At 54.7% G+C, this 17,999-nt stretch overlaps 2 protein-coding genes across 3 annotated transcripts in view; one reads left to right on the top strand and one right to left on the bottom strand.

Moving 5' to 3' along the window:
• Positions 1–6,556: 6,556 nt before the first annotated feature.
• PLA2G3 (phospholipase A2 group III) lies at positions 6,557–11,679 on the top strand. Of its 2 annotated transcripts, XM_024768045.1 has the most exons (8): positions 6,557–6,578; positions 7,349–7,547; positions 8,560–8,692; positions 8,948–9,082; positions 9,376–9,683; positions 10,306–10,435; positions 10,544–10,660; positions 11,294–11,679. In XM_024768045.1, exons 1-8 carry the CDS (start codon positions 6,573–6,575, stop codon positions 11,505–11,507), a joined length of 1,242 nt encoding a protein of 413 aa, XP_024623813.1. In that variant the 5' UTR covers positions 6,557–6,572; the 3' UTR covers positions 11,508–11,679. The 2 variants fall into 2 exon arrangements, with proteins under 2 accessions (XP_024623813.1, XP_024623812.1); XM_024768044.1 differs by lacking the exon at positions 6,557–6,578 and having other exon boundaries at positions 6,923–7,547.
• A 966-nt stretch (positions 11,680–12,645) lies between these two features.
• INPP5J (inositol polyphosphate-5-phosphatase J) overlaps positions 12,646–17,999 on the bottom strand; it is a 9,437-nt gene continuing 4,083 nt past the window's right edge. Inside the window, exons 6-13 of the mRNA XM_024768012.1 lie at positions 17,819–17,993; positions 17,311–17,422; positions 17,061–17,170; positions 16,741–16,924; positions 14,033–14,170; positions 13,807–13,884; positions 13,576–13,680; positions 12,646–13,370 (exon numbers count right to left, since the gene is read on the bottom strand). Coding sequence (XP_024623780.1) covers positions 12,864–13,370; positions 13,576–13,680; positions 13,807–13,884; positions 14,033–14,170; positions 16,741–16,924; positions 17,061–17,170; positions 17,311–17,422; positions 17,819–17,993 — 1,409 coding nt within the window. The 3' untranslated portion in view covers positions 12,646–12,863. The remainder of the gene's footprint in view (positions 13,371–13,575; positions 13,681–13,806; positions 13,885–14,032; positions 14,171–16,740; positions 16,925–17,060; positions 17,171–17,310; positions 17,423–17,818; positions 17,994–17,999) is intronic.

The raw sequence follows: 17,999 nt of genomic DNA, 5'->3' as shown, positions 1-17,999 counted from the left end.
TTTCCCTAGCAGGCGCTGGCTTTAGATGCCCACTAGGTGACAGCAGTGGAGGGACCGAAATCGGGGGCTTCTGGGAGGGCCCTCTCTGCTGTCCCACAGGCCTTTCTGTTCCCATCTCTCTGGTCTGGGCGTGAGAGGGCTCCTCCCTGGGCCCTCTTGTCCTGATCCCAGACCAACAAGGAGAGCCTGGGTGTCAAGAAGCTCAAGGTCTGGTCCTAGCTCTAACTCCCCTCTGCTGCTGTCCTTGGGCAAATTCACATATAAAACAGTGCTTGAGGGCTTCCCTGGTGGTGCAGTGGTTAGGAACCCGCCTGCCAATGCAGGGCACACGGGTTCGAGCCCTGGTTCGGGAGGATCCCACATGCTGCAAAGCAACTAAGCCCATGCGCCACAACTACTGAGCCTGCACTCTAGAGCCCGCGAGCCACAACTACTGAGCCCGCGTGCCATAACTGCCGAAGCCCGTTCGCCTAGAGCCTGTGCTCTGCAACAAGAGAAGCCACCACAATGAGAAGCCCACGCACCTCAACAAAGAGCAGCCCCCGCTCACTGCAGCTAGATAAAACCAGCACACAGCAACAGAGACCCAACACAGCCAAAATTTTTAAATAAATAAATAAAACAGTGCTTGAAAACTTGGGTTCTTGGCTGGAAAAATGGAGACTTATTGCTTAGTTTACCAGGGGCCAAATTCTTCTGTCAGACCTCCCTCTGGGCCTCTTGACCTGCCCTCTTCATCCTGTTGAGTGAGTTAGACTCCCAGGGCCTCCCCAGGCCCCAAGGGCCAGGCCAGTCCCAAAACGGAAGGAGGGGATGTGAGCTAAGGTCTCTGAGTTACAGCCAACACACAACCCAGGTTTCAACCTCAGCCAAAGAGCCCTGGGTGGGATGGAAGGGTGGGTAATCAGCAGAGCCTCCCTGTGTCTCCAGTGGGAAGTGGGGTGAAGAGTTGCTGCCCTGCTTCTCCTCACCCCACTGCTGGGTAGGGTTACCAGGTATAGTAGGTAAAAACACAAGACACCCAGTTAAATTAGAATGTCAGATAACCAAAAAAATAACTGCAGTGTTTGGGGCACATACTTACACTAAAAATGATTCCCTGATTTCTAAAATTCATATTTAACTGGGCATCTACAATTTATTAGGCAATTCTACCAATTGAGCTTGGTGAGAATATAAATGTCAAGCACATTCTGAACAGGAAGGGTGTGAATCTTGCACTCAGCATCATTCTTTCAAACCCCAAGGCCTGTTGTGACCCCCATGTCTAGCTAGACAGGGCTTTCAGGGCCCATTCTACCCCCTTGTTGCTGTTGGGTTTTCCTACAGTTCTGGAGATGGGGTCTCATGCTGCATGAAGGACTCTTTTGGGCTATTTGCAGCCTATTGTGAGGTTTTCCCCTCAGTGAGCTCCTTTTCCATTCTCTGATCCTCACCACACCCCCTGAGAAGTAAGAAAGGTGAGTAAGTAGGGATGCATGAGCATTCCAAGCAGTAGATGATGTTATGGGTATTCAGCCAAGGTAAGTGATTTGCCCAAAGCTGCCCAGTGAGGGGAAGTGGAACCAGGGGTTGAACCCAGGGTGTGGATAAGGATCTGCTGAGGCTCTTAGGACCCTACTAGCAGGCTGGAGTCAGTTGGGGGAATGGAAAGAGCCCACATTCTGCAGCTTAAGAACTGGGCATCAAATCAATCACATTGCAATTCTGCCTGGCTCCTGCCTTCAAATCCCCTCCTAAATGGAGATCTCACTTGTCAAAGGCTATTATATGTCAGTCCCTAAACACTTTATATACACTCACATTAATCCTCATGGCATAGGTACTATTCTTATCTCCATTTTACCAATGAGGCCAAAAGAGGCAAAAGGACTTACCCAAGATGACAGAGAAAGTAAGGGAAAAGCTAGGACTCCAATCTGGGTGTGGCTTGGGCTTATTATATTCCACTACACTGCTTTCCCCAGGTATTGGATACACCTGGAAATTCTAGGTAGAAAAATCAATCTACAAACAATGACAGTTTTGTTTCTTCCTTTCTAAACTTGACAATTTGTATTTCTTTTTCTTGTGTTATTGCGTTGGCTGGGACTTTCAGTAGCATTAATAGTAGTCACTCATGACATGTTCCTGAGTGCTTCTGTGTTAGTTATGTATTGCTGTGTAATAAATATCCCCAAACTTAGTGTCTCAAAACAACAAACATTTATTATCTCACATAATTTCTGAAGGTTAGAAATTCAAGAGTAGCTTATTAATTGAGTGGTTCTGGCTCAGGGTCTCACCAGGTTACAGCAAAACTGTCTGCCAATTTCTTCAAAGAAAATATGCAAATGGCCAATAAGCACATGAAAAGATGTTCAACCTCATTAGCCATCAGGGAAATAAAAACAAAAACTGCAATGTGGTACCACTTCACACCCACTAGGATGGCAAGGACGTGGAGAAATCAGAATTCTCATACACTGCTGGTGAGAATGTGAAATGGTGCAGCCACTTTGGAAACAGTCTGGCAGTTCCTCAAATGGTTAGAGTCATCACATGACCCAGCAATTCCACTCTTAGGTATGTGCCCAAGAGAAATGAAAACATATGTCCACAGAAAAACTTTTACATGAATGTTTATAGAAGCATTATTCATCATAGCTAAAAAGTGGAAACAGTACAAATGTCCATCAGCTTTAACAATGGATAAACAAAATGTGGTCTATCCATACAATGGAATATTATCCAGTCATAAAAAGGAATGAAGTACTGATACATGCTACAACACAGATGAACCTTGAAAACATTATGCTAAGAGAAAGAAGCTAGTCACAAACAGCCATATATTGTATGATTCCTTTTATATGACATGTACAGAATAGACGACTCTATAGAGACATAGAGTAGATGAGTGGCTACTTGGGGCTGGGGGAGGGAGGAAGATGGAATGACTGTTACTGGTTATAGGATCTCTTTTTGGAATGATCAAAATGTTTGGAATTAGGTAGTGGTGATGGTTGTACAACTATGAATGTACTTAAAGCCATTAAATTGTATGCTTTAAATGGGTGGATTATATGGCATGTGAATTATATCTCAATAAACTGTTACCAAAAAAAGAAAAAGGTCAGGTGGGGGTGTACTCATCCTAAGGCTTAACTAGGACTTAAGGATCTGCTTCCAAGTGATTCGCCCATATGGCTATTGACAGGAGGCCTCAGTTCCTCACCATGTAGGCCTCTTCATTAATGTCCTCATGACATGTCACCCACCTCCCCAGAGGGAGTGGTCCAGGAGAGAACAAGGAGGGAGCCATAATGTCTTTTGTGACTTAGTCTAGGAAGTAATGTCACTTCTGCCACATTTTGTTAGAGGCAAGTGACTAGGTACAGCTCACACCGGAGGGGTGGGGTGGTAGGCTCCACCATGTGAAGGGAAGAGTATCAAAGAAACTGTGCACATCTTCAAACCACCACAGTTTCTAATGTTGCTTGATTAGGTAGAATGGCTTCCATAGTGTCTCTGAGTCCCCATCTCTCCCCTCTCTCTTTTATTCATATTTTACTAAGTTGTTGATTAAAAAACTAAAAATAGAGCTGCCATATGATCCAGCAATTCCACTGCTGGGCTTATATCTGGAGGGAACTCTAACTCAAAAAGATACATGTACCCCAATGTTCATAGCAGCAATATTTACAATAGCCAAGACATGGAAGCAACCTAAATGCCCACGGACATAAATCCCTTGCACTTCTAACTCCGTCATGGTGGCAGCTTCCTAGAGGACACAACCGACACCCAGGCCCTGGCTCCTCCGAACTGCCAGACCCCTTAACCCCAGGGATGCCTTCCATCTCCATCCCGCGACACTAGCATCCTCTGTGCCCCCTCCCCTCCTCTCTCTGTCCAGGGCCTTGCCCTGTGTCTGGCATATAGTAGACTCTCAGTTACTATTTGTTTTTGAACGAATACAGAATGCTCTGGAGCTAGGCACTGCCTACACCATTCTCCTGGCACAGAGAGCTGCAGAGAGCCCTCCAGGTGGGGCCAGGAGGCCAGCTCCACTGGGCAGAGGGAGGGTGCCCTCCAGGCAGTGGCGAGGAAGGCCCTGTGGTGGAGAGGCTCTTGTGGAGCTAGGAATCTCCCAGAGCCAGGGGAGGCCCTCCCCACAGGCCAGAGGACATCTGACCTGGCTTCTCCCCAATCCACTAAGTGACTATGGGCAAGTCACCTCTCTTCTGGGGCTTCACTCCATCCATCTCGACAATGGGATGAGAAGCCCTGCCTTGCCTGTCTCCCCAGGGAGGGGCAGGGGTTGTGAGCATCAGATGAGATCATGGCTGGGAAAATGTGAACAGGAAAGAGTGGGGTTCGCTGGGTCCTAGGCCTGGGGTCAGGGTGTGGAGGGGGAGAGGGACAGAGAAGGGAGGAGGACAAAAGATTAGGAGAGAGGGAGACACACGCGCACGCACGCGCACGCACGCGCACACACACAGGAACAAAGAACAGAAAAATGCGAGAGAAAGAGAAAGAGGGAACGAGTGAGAGAGAGAGAGACGATAAAAGGGGGGCTTCAGTGAAAAACTGTAAAGAGAGACAGAGGAGAGAAAGATAGAGAAAGAAATGGAGAGAGAAAATAAGATGGGGAGTTAGAGACAGAGAGAAAGATGGAAGAGGGGGATGGAGGAGACAGAAAGAAATGAGAATCAGAGTCAGAGAGGGAAAGCGACTAACAGCCAGAGAGGGATGGGTGAGGAGCCAGGAGACAAAGGGTTATGGGGCCGGATGGAGACAGACAGGGAGAAACAGTCTGACAGGGAGGGAGGGAGAAGGGAACGCCTTCTCCCATGGACCCTGACCCTGCACGCCCCACTGTCACCCACTGTGCACCCTGCCCCACCCCAGACGGGTGGGGACCCAGAGAAAAGCCTCGGCCCCTCTGTCTGTAGGGCTCAGCTGGCCCTGTCCTGTCCTGCTGGTTTGGATCCCGACATCCTCCGTTCCGAGGCCGCTGAGGGGCACCCCACTGGGAGGTAGGGCTCTGGAGCCTGTCCTGTAGGCTCACTGACGTGGCTACTGGTTAATCTGAAGGGAAAACCCAGTGACACCCTCCCCTGAGGCCCAGGCAGGCCCCAGCCTGCCTCCCTTTGGGGCCCAGGCAGGAAAAGACCTCAAAGGTCAGCTCCACTGTACCCCTCACTGTACAGAGGAGGAAACCGTGCTCCGAGAAAGGCAGGGACAAACCTGCAGTCACACAGCCAGGCAGTGGCCTAACCAGGACTCGCTGTCACAGATGCTATGGCCCCAAAACCTTTGAGACTTGCTTTCTTCTGGGTAAATTGCTTCCTGCCCAGGGGTGTCCTGAGCCGTAACAGTGTTTCGAATGCCAGGCACTGTGCTGAGAGTCCTGTGAAGTGGCTGCTGTGAGTATGCCCATTATACAGATGAAGAGACTGAGGCTCAGAGAAGTTGAGACTTCTAGGCCTGAAGTCACACTGTGCCAGGACCCAAGCTAGGTCCATCCGACCTTGAAAGTTGGGTTCCTGCTGTGGCACCTCCCAGCCTCCCTGGGTTGTTCACCAGCAGGAAAGGGCCCTGTAATATGGAAAAGGAGGGCAGAGGTGGGAAGTTGAGTTGTAAGTACCCAGCTTACCCAGATGGTTGGAAGGTGAATAATACATCAGCTTTGAGACACAGGAACAAGTGTCTGGGTGTAACCCCTCCCTGTTGGACAGACCACCCCTGTCTCTTGAGGTACACATGATGCCTGCTGTGCCCCCCAGGTGACTGCAGTCCAAGGATGGAGGTGGCTGCAGACACAGCCCCCTAGGCCACCTCTGCTCCTCTGGGGACCACAGTCCCTTCACGCCCAGAGCATCAGCCCTACCCAGTGTTGCTTTCTTCTTTAAAAATCAATCAATTAATTAATTATTTTTATTTTTGGCTGTGTTGGGTCTTCGTTGCTGTGCGCGGGCTTTCTCTAGTTGTGGCGAGCGGGGGCTACTCTTCGTTGCAGTGAGCAGGCTTCTCATTGCGGTGGCTTCTCTTGTTGCGCAGCACAGGCTCTAGGTGCACAGGCTTCAGTACCTGCAGCATGCAGGCTCAGTAGTTGCAGCACGTGGGCTCTAGAGCGCAGGCTCAGTAGCTGAGGCGCACGGGCTTAGTTGCTCCACGGCATGTGGGATCTTCCTGGACCAGGGATCAAACCCATGTCCTCTGCATTGGCAGGCAGATTCTTAACCACTGCACCACCAGGGAAGCCCCAGTGTTGCTTTCAAAGTCTGCTCTGGCTGTGTCTACGCCATCTATCAGACCAGGAGGGTTGCTGCCGGGCCATGCCTGTGCTTGGAGTCCCAGGAAGTGGGGAGCCCTGGGGCACTGTTCCCTGAATATGCTGAGTGCCTCTCTTAGAACCAGGACTGGGCAGGGAGAGCACCCAGGTGGCGGGGCGGGGGCGGGGGATGGATGCTCCCTTTCCCAGAAGCCTCAGAGCCTCCCGGGGGGAGGGGTGTGGCCACAGAGCCCCAGCCCTGCCCTTACCTCCTTTACCCAGCCTTGGCAGAAGCCCGTGGCTCTCTGCCAGCTTCATGGAGGTGGGCTTGGCGGCCATCCCTGGGATGGGGAGATGACCAGTTCTAGGAGCCTCCTCTGAGCCCCCAGACCCTCTTCCCTCCCCAGGGAGATACAGATCCCCCTTCTGGCCCCTGCCTCCAGGGCCCAGGGCTTTGGCTCCTACCGTCCCCATCCAGGCGAGGCTGGTGGCAGGTGACTGGAAGGCGTGGAGAAAGGCAGGCCAAGTGGGGGCATGGGCCCCGGCCAGTGTACTCCTCAGCCAATCAGCGGCCTGCCCAGCCGGTGGATTCAGTTACAAGCCCCAGATCACCCCATACTCCAGCCTCCTTCCTACTCCTCCCAAAGCTCCATTCATTGGCCCCGCAGCACCGGGTCGGCTGGGCTCGCTTCCGCTCAGCTACAGAGCTGCTGCCTCGTGGGCCCACCAGGGTAGGATTCCCGGGGGCTTTGTCTGACTGGGCTGGGCCAGGGAAGAATGGGGGTTCTGGTGGTGCTCTTGGGGGTGCTGAACTTCCTGGGGGCAGCTCTGGGGGGCTCCCCTGCCCTCCACTTGCACAGCACCTCCTGCCACTTGGCCAGACCCATCTCTGGCAGCCCTTTGGGGTTCCTTAGCTTCTTGGGCAAGGATACCCAGGGACTAGCCCTGTTCCATGCCCGCTGGGATGGGCACGGGAGGCTGCAGGTGTGCAGCCGGCAGGATGAGCCAGAGCTCACTACAGCCTTCAGTACCCTCTGTGCTGGTGAGATCACCCGGGACTCCTTCATCCACACCCCTGGACCTGAGCTGCAGAGAGCCCTGGCCACCCTTAAGCGTCAGTGGGAGGCCTGCAGAGGGCCTGCCGAGAGTCCAGCAGAGACCAGGGAGAAGCGAGCAGCAGGGCAGAGTGGAGCGCCTGGCATGGGGAACCAGCGGGTGAAGAGAGGCTGGACCATGCCTGGCACACTGTGGTGTGGAGTTGGGGATTCTGCCGGGAACTCCTCGGAGCTGGGTGAGCCATCAGTGTGTGGACAGGGGGGCTGGTGAGGGGGGGGAAATGCAGCCTTTAGCCCTGGTACCCACTCTCCCAGGCTGTGTGTCCTGAGGAAGTGACTTAGCCACTCTGACCCTCAATTTCCTTATCTGTAAAATGGGGTGACCATAAATCTCATCATGGGATGCTTAAATGTGGTTATAGATGGGAAAGGTCCTACTCACACCTGGGAGGCTTCATTAATTACCATCTGAGGAAGGAGGCTGGCTGGGGTGGATCCAGGGTCGGCTGAGCCAAAAAAACATTACCCAAGAGGAGGTTTTATGGGCACAGGGTGCCCAGTGGAGGGGACGCCAAGACCCAAAAGCCTGGGTTCAAATCCCAGCTCAGCCCTTCCGAGCTGAACGAGTCACCTTCCTTCTCTGAATGCTTCCTCACCTGTACAATAAACGTGACACCTCCTTCCCAGGGCTGCTGTGTGCTTGGGTGTGGGAAGTGCCAGGCATTTGGGAGATGCTCAGTAAAGGGCATCATTGCTCAGGTGGTGAAAAACATGCATGGCTTTTTTGCACTCTCGGTACAGCTGTCAGTGCATACACGTGGAGGGCTGGGAGGAGGACTTGGCACTTGAGTTGGCTGGCATCCTGACAATGCCTCATTGTGCCAGCGAGATTGCACCCTGCTGTTTACCATTCCATTCCACACACATTCATAACTTTGGAGTTTCACTTGTGGTGTGAGCCTGAGAACTCTGGAGGCAGACACCAGTTCACCTGAGGGAGATCTTTCCATGGGCAAGGATTCCGGGGTGGGCTGCCTGGCACTTGGAGTTGCCCAACAGAGGCTGTACCTGGGTGTTCTCTTCAAGCTTTGGAACTGTGAGTCCCACAGGGAGAGGCCTGAGGCCACCCAGGTCATCTGTATCAGGGCTGGGATGAGAACCAGGTCTCTGCTCCCAACACCACGCGGGCATAGCCGGCATGTGGTGCCCACGACCCTGCTGAGCTGGTGCCCCCTCCGCTCCCTGCAGGGGTCTTCCAGGGCCCCGATCTCTGCTGCCAGGAACACGACCGCTGCCCACAGACTGTCTCACCCTTCCAGTACAACTATGGCATCCGAAACTACCGACTCCACACCATCTCCCACTGCAACTGTGATGCCAGGTTGGTGGTGGGCAGGGAGGGCTGGGAACTTGGTGTGGGATTATCCACTGGGATTACCTGGTGCAGAGTCTGAGATTCCAGAGAATCCTAAAGGATCAGCCAGCCGGAGTCCACTGTGCAGTGGGAAAGCTGAGGCCTAACAGGAGAGGGGACACTTGGACCCCAAATCACCTGGCTGGTAGTGACCAGGTGGTCTGGGAGAGGAGCCAGGTAGCTCTCTGTGGTCCAGGGACCTGAGTTCTGGCTCTGGGACAGGTTCCAGCAGTGCCTGCATAACCAGCGGGACTCCATCTCTGACATCGTGGGCGTGGTCTTCTTCAACGTGCTGGCGATCCCCTGTTTCGTCCTGGAGGACCAGGAGGCCTGTGTGGAGTGGTACTGGTGGGGCGGGTATGTAGCTGCTCCTTTCGAGCCCCTTCCCAGCCAGTGCGGAGCTCAGGCTCCAAGCCTGGGAGGGAAACTTTCTGTATGTCTGTCCTCCAGGGAATGATGCCTCGTCCTCCCTGTCTTCTCCTCAGGGTTGGGCCCAGGATGCAGACGCTCCCTGGGTGCCCTGCAGGACCCAGTGGGATGTGGGATGAGGAGTGGGACTGGCAGAGCCCTGATCTCCATAGAGATGAACCTGGGGACTTCTGGGAGGGGGGATTCTGGGTTACCAATTGCCACCATGTGCTACCTCCCAGGTGTAGAACATATGGCTCTGTATCCCTCGCCCGTCTCCAGCCCAGGACCTTCTACAATGCCTCCTGGAGCTCCCTTGCCATCTCCCTGACTCCCAGTCCTCAGAACCCAGCACCCAGCAAGCCTTGGTGGATTCGGCATCCCCAGAAGTGGCCAGCACAGCAGAAAGAGTCCGAGTACCCCAGCCAAGCCAATGCCACAGCCCTCCAGGCCCCTGTGGCCTCCCCTGGGCCTGATGTGGCCTCCACAGTCCAGCTGGAGGTCACTGATTCAGGCCTCCAGGGACTATGGCGTGGCCTAAAACCTCAAGGTGAGCTCAGAACCTAACCTTGGGGGCTCCTGTTGTAAGGAGGTGTCCCTAACTCTGTTCAGGGTGGGGGGCCCCTGTGTTGCTTCCTTTCCTGCTCTGAGCTTCTTCTGGGGTCTCCCAACCTATCTCGTGCTGCAGGCAGAGGGATTTTTGTAAGCTCCAAACTTGTCCATGGCACTCCTCGCTGAGGCCCCACCATGATGTCCCAACACCCAGGGGTTGTCGAGTCTGGTCCTGCAGATCCTACTCCCCAGTCGAAACTCCAGTTCCACAAACTTCATTTGGTTCTTCTAGAGCCATGTGCTCTCTCCCACTGCTGGGCCTTTGCACATGCTCTTCTTGCTGCCTGGAGAATTCTCCCTGACTCTTCCCCTCTTCCAGCCTCAGCTTAGACGCCTCTGCCTCCAGGAAACCTTTTCTGACCACTCTCGAGCCTCTGGGCTTCCCCATGGCAGCACTGCTCTGTGTGTGTGTGCACGTGTGCGCGTCTCCTACGTGTGAGGCACTCTGAAGGCACAAAGGGCATGAGATGGAGGGACACTGTGTGTGTGCGACAGAGCATGTGTGCCGGATGGCAGTGGGCATCGGACAGGGCTCCTCTCACCACCGCACCTGCCCCCAGGGGCCCGCCAGGCCTGCCGCGGCTTCCGCCGCCTGGACCAGTGTGAGCACCAGATCGGGCCCCAGAAGACCAAGTTCCAGCTGTTCAACAATGCCCGTGAACCCCTCTTCCACTGCAACTGCACGCGCCGGTGAGGCCTGCTTGGACCCTTGGGGGTGGGCTGCCTGTTGCCAGGCACTGGGAAGGGACACCTGGCTGACGAGGCCCTGCCCCAGCCTGAGCCTGCCTCTGCCCTCAGTCTGGCACGCTTCCTGAGGCTCCACAGCCCACCTGTGGGCGCCAACATACTTTGGGAGCTGCTGGGCATGACCTGCTTCAAACTGGCCCCTCCACTGGACTGTGCTGAGGGCAAAGGGTAAGTGACATCAGGGCCAGGAGGGATGGGGGACTTCCCAAGGGGTGGGTTGCCTCTGCTCCCTTTGTGCACCTGGGCTGAGAGGGTGATGGAGGGGGTCAGGGGACCTCTGAGCTCCACTGTCATCATCCCTGGGTTCGGCTCTGCAGTTGGCCCATATAGGTTGCATCTCAACTCTGTCATTTACTTCCTATGTGACCTTGCAAGCTGAATAACCTCTCCACACCTCTGTTTCCTTACCTATAAAATGGAGGTAGAAGCCAAGGAAGTGGCGTGTGTGACGTACATAGGCCAAGACCTGTAGGACACATAGTAAAACACCTGCTTAACTCTTACCCCATAATCCACAATTTCATTTCAGTTCTGATTCTCAAAGCTAACTCTGTTACTTTTCCTATTTCACAGGTAGGGAAACTGAGGCCCAGACTGACCCAGGTTTCTGCAGCCAGCTAGTGGCAGAACCTGGGCCTCCGGGTGCCAACCCAGGTTTATTCTGCCCCCTGCTAGGTGTAACAGCCCCCCACCCTCCCAGTCCCAGCCCTGCTCCTCTCTGGGCCTTGGTCACCCTCTCTGCAGAGTAGGGTGGGATTCTTGGCAGTTATGCCCACCTGCCCCACTTTTCTCTCTTCACAGCTGTTCCAGAGACCCCAGGGCCATCAAGGTGTCAGCTCGGCACCTGTGGCAACTTCAGCAGAGGCAACTCCAGCTCCAGGGGACAGGCACAGACAACAGGCAGGCATGGCCTTCAGGGCACCCAAAGGCCCCCATGTCCTTCTATGACCTGTGCCTGCAGCTGACCCAGGGAGCCGGAGGACCTGAAGGACAGCAGAAATCCTGGAACCAGTGACCTCAGTTCCAGCTCTCCTGGGCACAAGACTGGACCTCGTCCCTGGCTTTGCTAGGCCCTGGGGGTCTCAGCTTCCCCTCCACGTGTTAGACTGAAGCATGGACGGGCTCTTGTGGATAGCCAGAGGGCTGCATGGGTAGGGTGGGGGGGCCACGACCCAAATGCCGGACCACGTCTCCTGCTGTGCTGGGTGATCTTGGGCTGGTGACACAACCCCTCTGTGCTTGGATGTGGTATTCAGGAGGCTCATTCTGCTGCCCCAGGCTCGGGCCTTCCCGGAGAAATTAACATCCAGATGGGAATGGGGAGAAGGTAACGTTGCAGCAGCCCCAGGAGGTACCAGGAGGAGGTACATATATGTCTATGTTGCAAAATTAATGCATGTCTCAAGAACTTGCCCAGGGAAGCCCCAGCGTCTGCCTGCTGAGGTCTAGGGCAGCAGGTGGGGTATGAGGGATGTCACAGAAGTGCCTGTGTCTGAATCCAGGGTGGCGGAAGCTAGAAAGGGGCTTCCCAACTCACCTCCCCAGGGGACCCCTTCTCTTAACAGCTCCTATGCTCTTCCTGGCCCAGCCCTGGCCCATTCTTTCTGCCCTAGACCTAAATTCAGATCTCCCCCGTGCCCTTAAGCAAGAGACCTCCTTCATTCTGAGCCTTAGTTTCCTCATCTGAAAAAGGGGAGTGTAAACAGGGCCTACCTCACAGGGTTGTTGAGGATTAAGTGAACCAACTCACAGACAGCACTCAGCACCTAGTAAACGTTCCCTCCCTCCAGCACACAGCCGAACTTAACCCGTGTCCCCTGCATCGGCAGGCGGACTCTCAACCACTGCGCCACCAGGGAAGCCCTAGGCATCTGATTTTTAAAGGTTCACATAACCTCTTGGAGGTCTCAGTTTGCTCACCTGTGAAATGGAGCTAAGAACTACACTGAACTCAACACCACAACTTGTGGTGCAGCTTAAAGGACATGGCATGTGTAATGTATACAGCTGGTGCCTGGTAATTGTCAGATCTGTCATCCTCTCATCTCTTTAGTCCCTTCCTCTGACTGCCCCCAACCCTAGACTGCTAACAAGTTAGGAAGAAGTCAGGAGTGAGGCTGGAGAATTTAATTCCTAATTGATGACCTCTAGGTTTGCTCCCCCATCCCAGATGGGGGCTGGGATAGGGGTTTGCTGATTGTCACAGTTGAGGTGCCAGGACCAAGTTTGGGGGACCCCAGTTGGCCACCCCTGGCCAGAACAGAGTGGCAGGTGCACATAAAGCTGGAGCAGTAGCAGGAGGGAGGCAGGTGGGTTTGCAGAAGGTTGGGGCAGAGTGGGGGCCACCTGAGCCTGCCTGCCCACCTCACCCTCAGGGCCCCAGGCCCCCTTCCTCCAGGCCCTGCTGATCCTGGGGGCTGGGAGACAGGCTGTCGGGGGCCGGGGCCTCCCGATCGGGTCCCCAGGAGCTGCCACCACCGGGGTCTACGGTCTCTAGGCGCAAGGCAGGCAGCAACCCCAGGCTTTGAGGCACAGATGGTGGGAAGGCCCAGGACCCAGGCAGCCCAGGGGGCCCCTCCTCACTGTTGCCCCGGCTGCCACCATCACTGCCCCCGTTGGGGGCTACCCGAGGCAGGCGGCGGCTCTGGGGCGAGGGGCTTCGGCTGGTGCCACGGCGTTCACAGGACGAGGGCTGCAGGGCCAGGCCGGGGAAGCGGGCCAGACCTGGGCTTCGGCTACGGTGCCGCTTGGACTTGCCAGGGCTTGGGCTGCGGGACTTGGATGCAAGCAGCTCCAGGGTGCTGTCATCCTCATCCTCCGAGCTGGCACCCGAGCTGTCTGTGCTGCTGCTGGCCAGCTCCGAGGTAGACAGTGAGATCTGGGGGGAAGGCTGGTCACTGGGGTGCCCCTCTCCCCAACCGGCCACTGAGGCCTCTGGGAACCACTCCCGCCCTCCCCCTTGGCAGACCCAGGAAGGTCAGGATGGCAGTAGGAGGTCACAGAACAGAATGTAGAATGTAGAAGCTGTAGAGGAATTTGAATACTCCTTTGGCCCCCCTGACCCTGCAGCCTGGCCTACTTACCTGGAAGGGCTCAGTGACCCCGATAAGGATGCTGTGGGTGTGGCTATAATAGCCCAGGATGAAGTCTCCATGACCCTTGGGCAGTGACTCCTCACTGAATGTCACCTGGTGGGCCAGGGGGTTTAGGTCCAGGTTGGGGTGAGGGAGACAGCCTCAGGACCCTTCAAGCTGAATCCTGAGCCCCCAAGGGCAATGGGGACTTCCTCCCACTCTACCCCTCCCCTTAAGTACCTGGTAGATGTTCCCATCCACATCCTCGTGTTTGGCCCAGACATAAGCCACGTAGTCCTTGCAGTGGCGGAAACCCACCTGGGGCAAGAGCAATCAGGGTCGTGACCCCTAAGGTCTGACCCCAGCAGCCTTAAACTCTGGGGAAGCCAGGGACCCCACGTGGGTCCCTGGCTGCCCCTTCAGGCCCTTCCTTCCCTGATGTACCGACCACCCCTGCCCGTCTCACCCGGTACAAGCCGATCCAGTCCCAGGAGCTGCGGGCGAACACCGTCTCTATGCGGTACCTCACCACAGCCTGCTCCGGCCGCACCCACTCGTCTGCCACATCCAGCCGCACAAGCGGCACTTCGTCTCTGAAGGCAAACTGCCCAGGGGCAGGGGGCAACATCAGGGGAGACCCTCTAGTATTCTATGCACCTAGAGCCCTTGGGCCTGCGTCGGCACAAATTGGCTGAGATGGAGGGCCTTTGAAGCCACTGCACGGGCCGGGAAACTGAGGAAGAACAGGTCTAGGATGAATGCCAGGTTTCCTGCCTCCCAGCTCAGGGCTATTTTTGTCCTTAGCCTCCTTAGGGAGTGAGTGAGAACACAGCTTTGAAGCTTAGTAGACTGTGGGTTTGGCCCTGGCTCTGCCATTGTTATGCAGTGTGACCCAAGGTGAGTTTCTTGACCTCTGAATAGAAGGGCTCCTGTCCTTAAACTCTGATGATCTTATTTAACTCTTGGGGTTGCTCTGCAGATTCAATGAGATACCATATAAAGCATCCTATAAACTTCTCAGTATACAGTAGGTGCTCAATGAATGACTTGCCTATAAGTTAACAAAGGAGTCCCATGATGCACTGGATATTCTGGAGTAAAGTGAACACCCGTGAGCAGGCAAGAAGAGCTCTGGGTAGATGGCTGGAGACTGTCCAGGCTCTGCTACTAACCTGCTTCATGACCTCAGGTAAGCCCCTCATCAGGCTAAGTAAGACTCAGTTTCCCCACCTGTATTAAGGAACCACTATTAACCTTGTTTGTCATCAGTCCATGGAGACAAAAGAATCTTCTCTTCCCAGGGTCACCCCAGGCTGAGCAGGGGTTCACCATGTGGATGGGGCTGCTGGGGTGGCAGGTGGCCAGGGTATTGGCTTCACCTCTGTCCCTCAGGGAAAGACTCGGTGGTGCCAGCCTCAGGCTTTGTCTGCTCCCCTGTTTATCTGGTTTCAACTTTCTCTCCCTGCTCAGCTTCTAAGCCAAGCTGCTCCAGAAGAAACCAGCACATCCTCTCCCTGCCTGTGGGTTCCTAACAACAGGTCGGGCCAGGTTGCGTTCTTGGAAATACCCTTTAGGGCCTTGTGGGGTCAAAACTCCTGCTGAGCCCTGTGCTGTGTTGCTTTGGATAAGAGATTTAAGTTCTCTGAGCCTCTGTTTCTCTCATCAGTAAAACTGGGAGGAGAACTTAGACATCCTCAGGGCCTACCACAGTATTCAAAGGGATGACATACATGAAGTAGGCTCCACAGGCTCTGGCATATAGTAGGTGCTCAACAGGTAATGTTTTACAAGGGACAGGGTTCTAGATAAGGAGGGAAGGATAGGGCACCCAAAAGGAGTGGTTCTCAAGGTGAGGTCCCTGATTGGGGGTTAAACTTCACACCCAAGGCTTTTACCAAAGGTCATGGGAGGCCAGACATGGGCACATTTCCATTCCCAGCTGAGGACATTGGCCACTGTCCCTCTGACTGACCATATGACAAAGTTAGCAGGGAAAACATTCTCTGGTCTGCTGGGCTCCCTCTTATCAGATCAAGAGAATCGGAGAGCCCAGAGTTGAGTTTCAGGACTGGAAACTGGGCTCCACACGACTCTGCTGCTGAGCCTGTGTGCAACTTGGGGCGCATGCCTACCCCACTAACAGAAAGTTGGACTACATGGTCTCTAAGATCCAGTTCTGACATTCTCGGACTTCCCCTTTTTCCTTTGGCAGCTAGGAGCCCCAATCCTAAACACAGGGGCTTCCTTGGTGGTGCAGTGGTTAAGAATCCACTTGCCAATGCAGGGGACACGGGTTCGAGCCCTGGTGTGGGAAGATCCCACATGCCGTGGAGCAACCAAGTCCATGCGCCACAACTACTGAAGTCTGCATGCCTAGAGCCCGAGCTCCGCAACAAGAGAAGCCACTGCAATAAGAAATCCGCACACCACAATGAAGAGTAGCCCCCGCTCGCCGCAACTAGAGAAAGCCTGCGCGCAGCAAGAAGACCCAACGCAACCAAAAATAAATACATAAATCAATAAAAATTTATAATTAAAAAAATCCTAAACACAATGCTAAATTTTATAGTAACTATACAGGGTTTAGCTTTGTATTTTTTTGTATCTCTACTCCCCCTCCCCATCACATACGGTAAGATGGTAAAAAAATAATAAATGAATGTGAATGAATGCTACATGGGATTTGAGTAAATATTTTCGTGGCTGGTCTTATTATATATGTGAATTTTAACATAAGTTGTCCTAGCCTTTCTCAGAAAAGGGGAATTAGAGATTAGTGGAAAAGGTATACCCTTTGAAATCAGACTAGCCAGGGTGCAAATCCTAACCTTCCCTTTAGTAGCCATGTGACCCGGGGCAAGGGGTGCTGTGTCTCTGGGCCTCAGATTTTTCACCTGAAAATGGAGATCATAGGACTTCCCCGGTGGTCCAGTGGTTAAGACTCTGAGCTCCCAATGCAGGGGGCATGGGTTCGATCCCTGGTCCGGGAACTAAGATCCCACATACCGCATGGCATGGCCAAGAATAAATAAATAATGGAGATCATAATCCCACTCCCAGTCTGCTGTGACAAGTGGATGCTGCTGAGGGCAGGTCTAAGGGGTTACCGGTGGGCAGTGGGATGCTGAGCTGGGTCTGCGGATGTCATGCGGGGAGGATGAGGCCAGGACTCACGTGCAGGATGAACTGGGCAGCCACGGGCTTGTGGTCGCTGACAGTGTATTCCATGTGGCTGTGGTAGCTGTGCTGGGTCACCTGGAGCCGGTGGCTCTCCCGTCCTGAGGGGCTGGGACCTCCACCTGGAGCCTTGACCTTCCACAGGATACGGTCTGTCCAGGCTGGCTTCCGCTTCTTGGCACTGCGGTGGGCAAAGGCAGGCTGAGTATCAGGGGTTGGGGGTCAAGGCACCTCTGCCTTCTATCTCTCTTTCCTGTCTCCCTTATCCAGAAGACCTCAGCCCACATCCCCACCTCTCATCCCAGTTCTGAGCTCACCTGGTATCATATTTGTTAGTACCCACGTCAAACTTGAAGGTGGGCGCAAAGTTGAGGGGCCCCTCCTGGAAGCCCCTCAGGATGGGCCAGGTGTTCTTGGCCATGTTGAGCTGTGAGGGTCCAGAAGCACAGAATTGGACAAGAGCTTGGGCAGGGCAGATGAGGGCAAGGACCATAGCCTAGGGTACAGGTGGTCCTAGGGCATGTTCTGTGTGCTTGGGGTTTTGGGGTCCAGGCTGGGATTCCCCACCTGGTCTTTCTCCCAGAGCTGGTGGAGCTGCTCGCTGTCGATGGCAAATTTGACGAAGTGCAGGTCGTAGCTCTCGATGCGGAAGTTCAGGTCCCCGAACCAGAACACGAGGCTGTTCGGAGGTGGGGGTCAGCGGGGTCCATGGGGTGAAGAGCCCAGCCCAGATCCTTCTCTGCCCCCATCCAACCCGACAGCTGCTCCTAGTGATGACGCAGAGGGTGGGTGGGTTGCTGCAGGGCCGCCAGCCCACCGCGGAGCAGCAGGGGGTGTAGACCTAGAAGTTAGGTTCCGACCCCTAGCAAGGCCTTGCCCCTCAGCAAAGCTCCACCCTGCAGGCTCCACCTCCCCATCAAACTCACCAGCTTTCTCCTTCCTAGCCATAGTGTGGGTGGTCTCCACCCCCATAGGCCCCGCCTCTCCCCACTAGGCGCACCGGCCTCGCCCCTGAGTCCCACCCCTCCTTCACTAGCCCCGCCCAAGCCCCATTAGGTCCCGCCCCGGCCCATACTCGTGATCCAAGATGCCTTGAGCTCCAGGCCCCTGGAACTGCTGGAGGCTGAGGATGGTCTGGAAGTTGTCCTTGCGCTGCTCCGCTTTGTCCATGTGGGCCGGCAGGTGGCAGTTCAGGAAACACAGCATGTGCCCGAAGGCGGCCAGTCGCACACTCACTCCACCCTTGCTGCCTTTGG

The sequence above is a fragment of the Neophocaena asiaeorientalis genome, unplaced genomic scaffold (genome assembly GCF_003031525.2).
Source record: "Neophocaena asiaeorientalis asiaeorientalis breed wild unplaced genomic scaffold, Neophocaena_asiaeorientalis_V1.1 scaffold828, whole genome shotgun sequence".
Lineage (NCBI taxonomy): Eukaryota > Metazoa > Chordata > Mammalia > Artiodactyla > Phocoenidae > Neophocaena > Neophocaena asiaeorientalis.
This window is presented reverse-complemented; position numbering and strand designations above follow the sequence as displayed.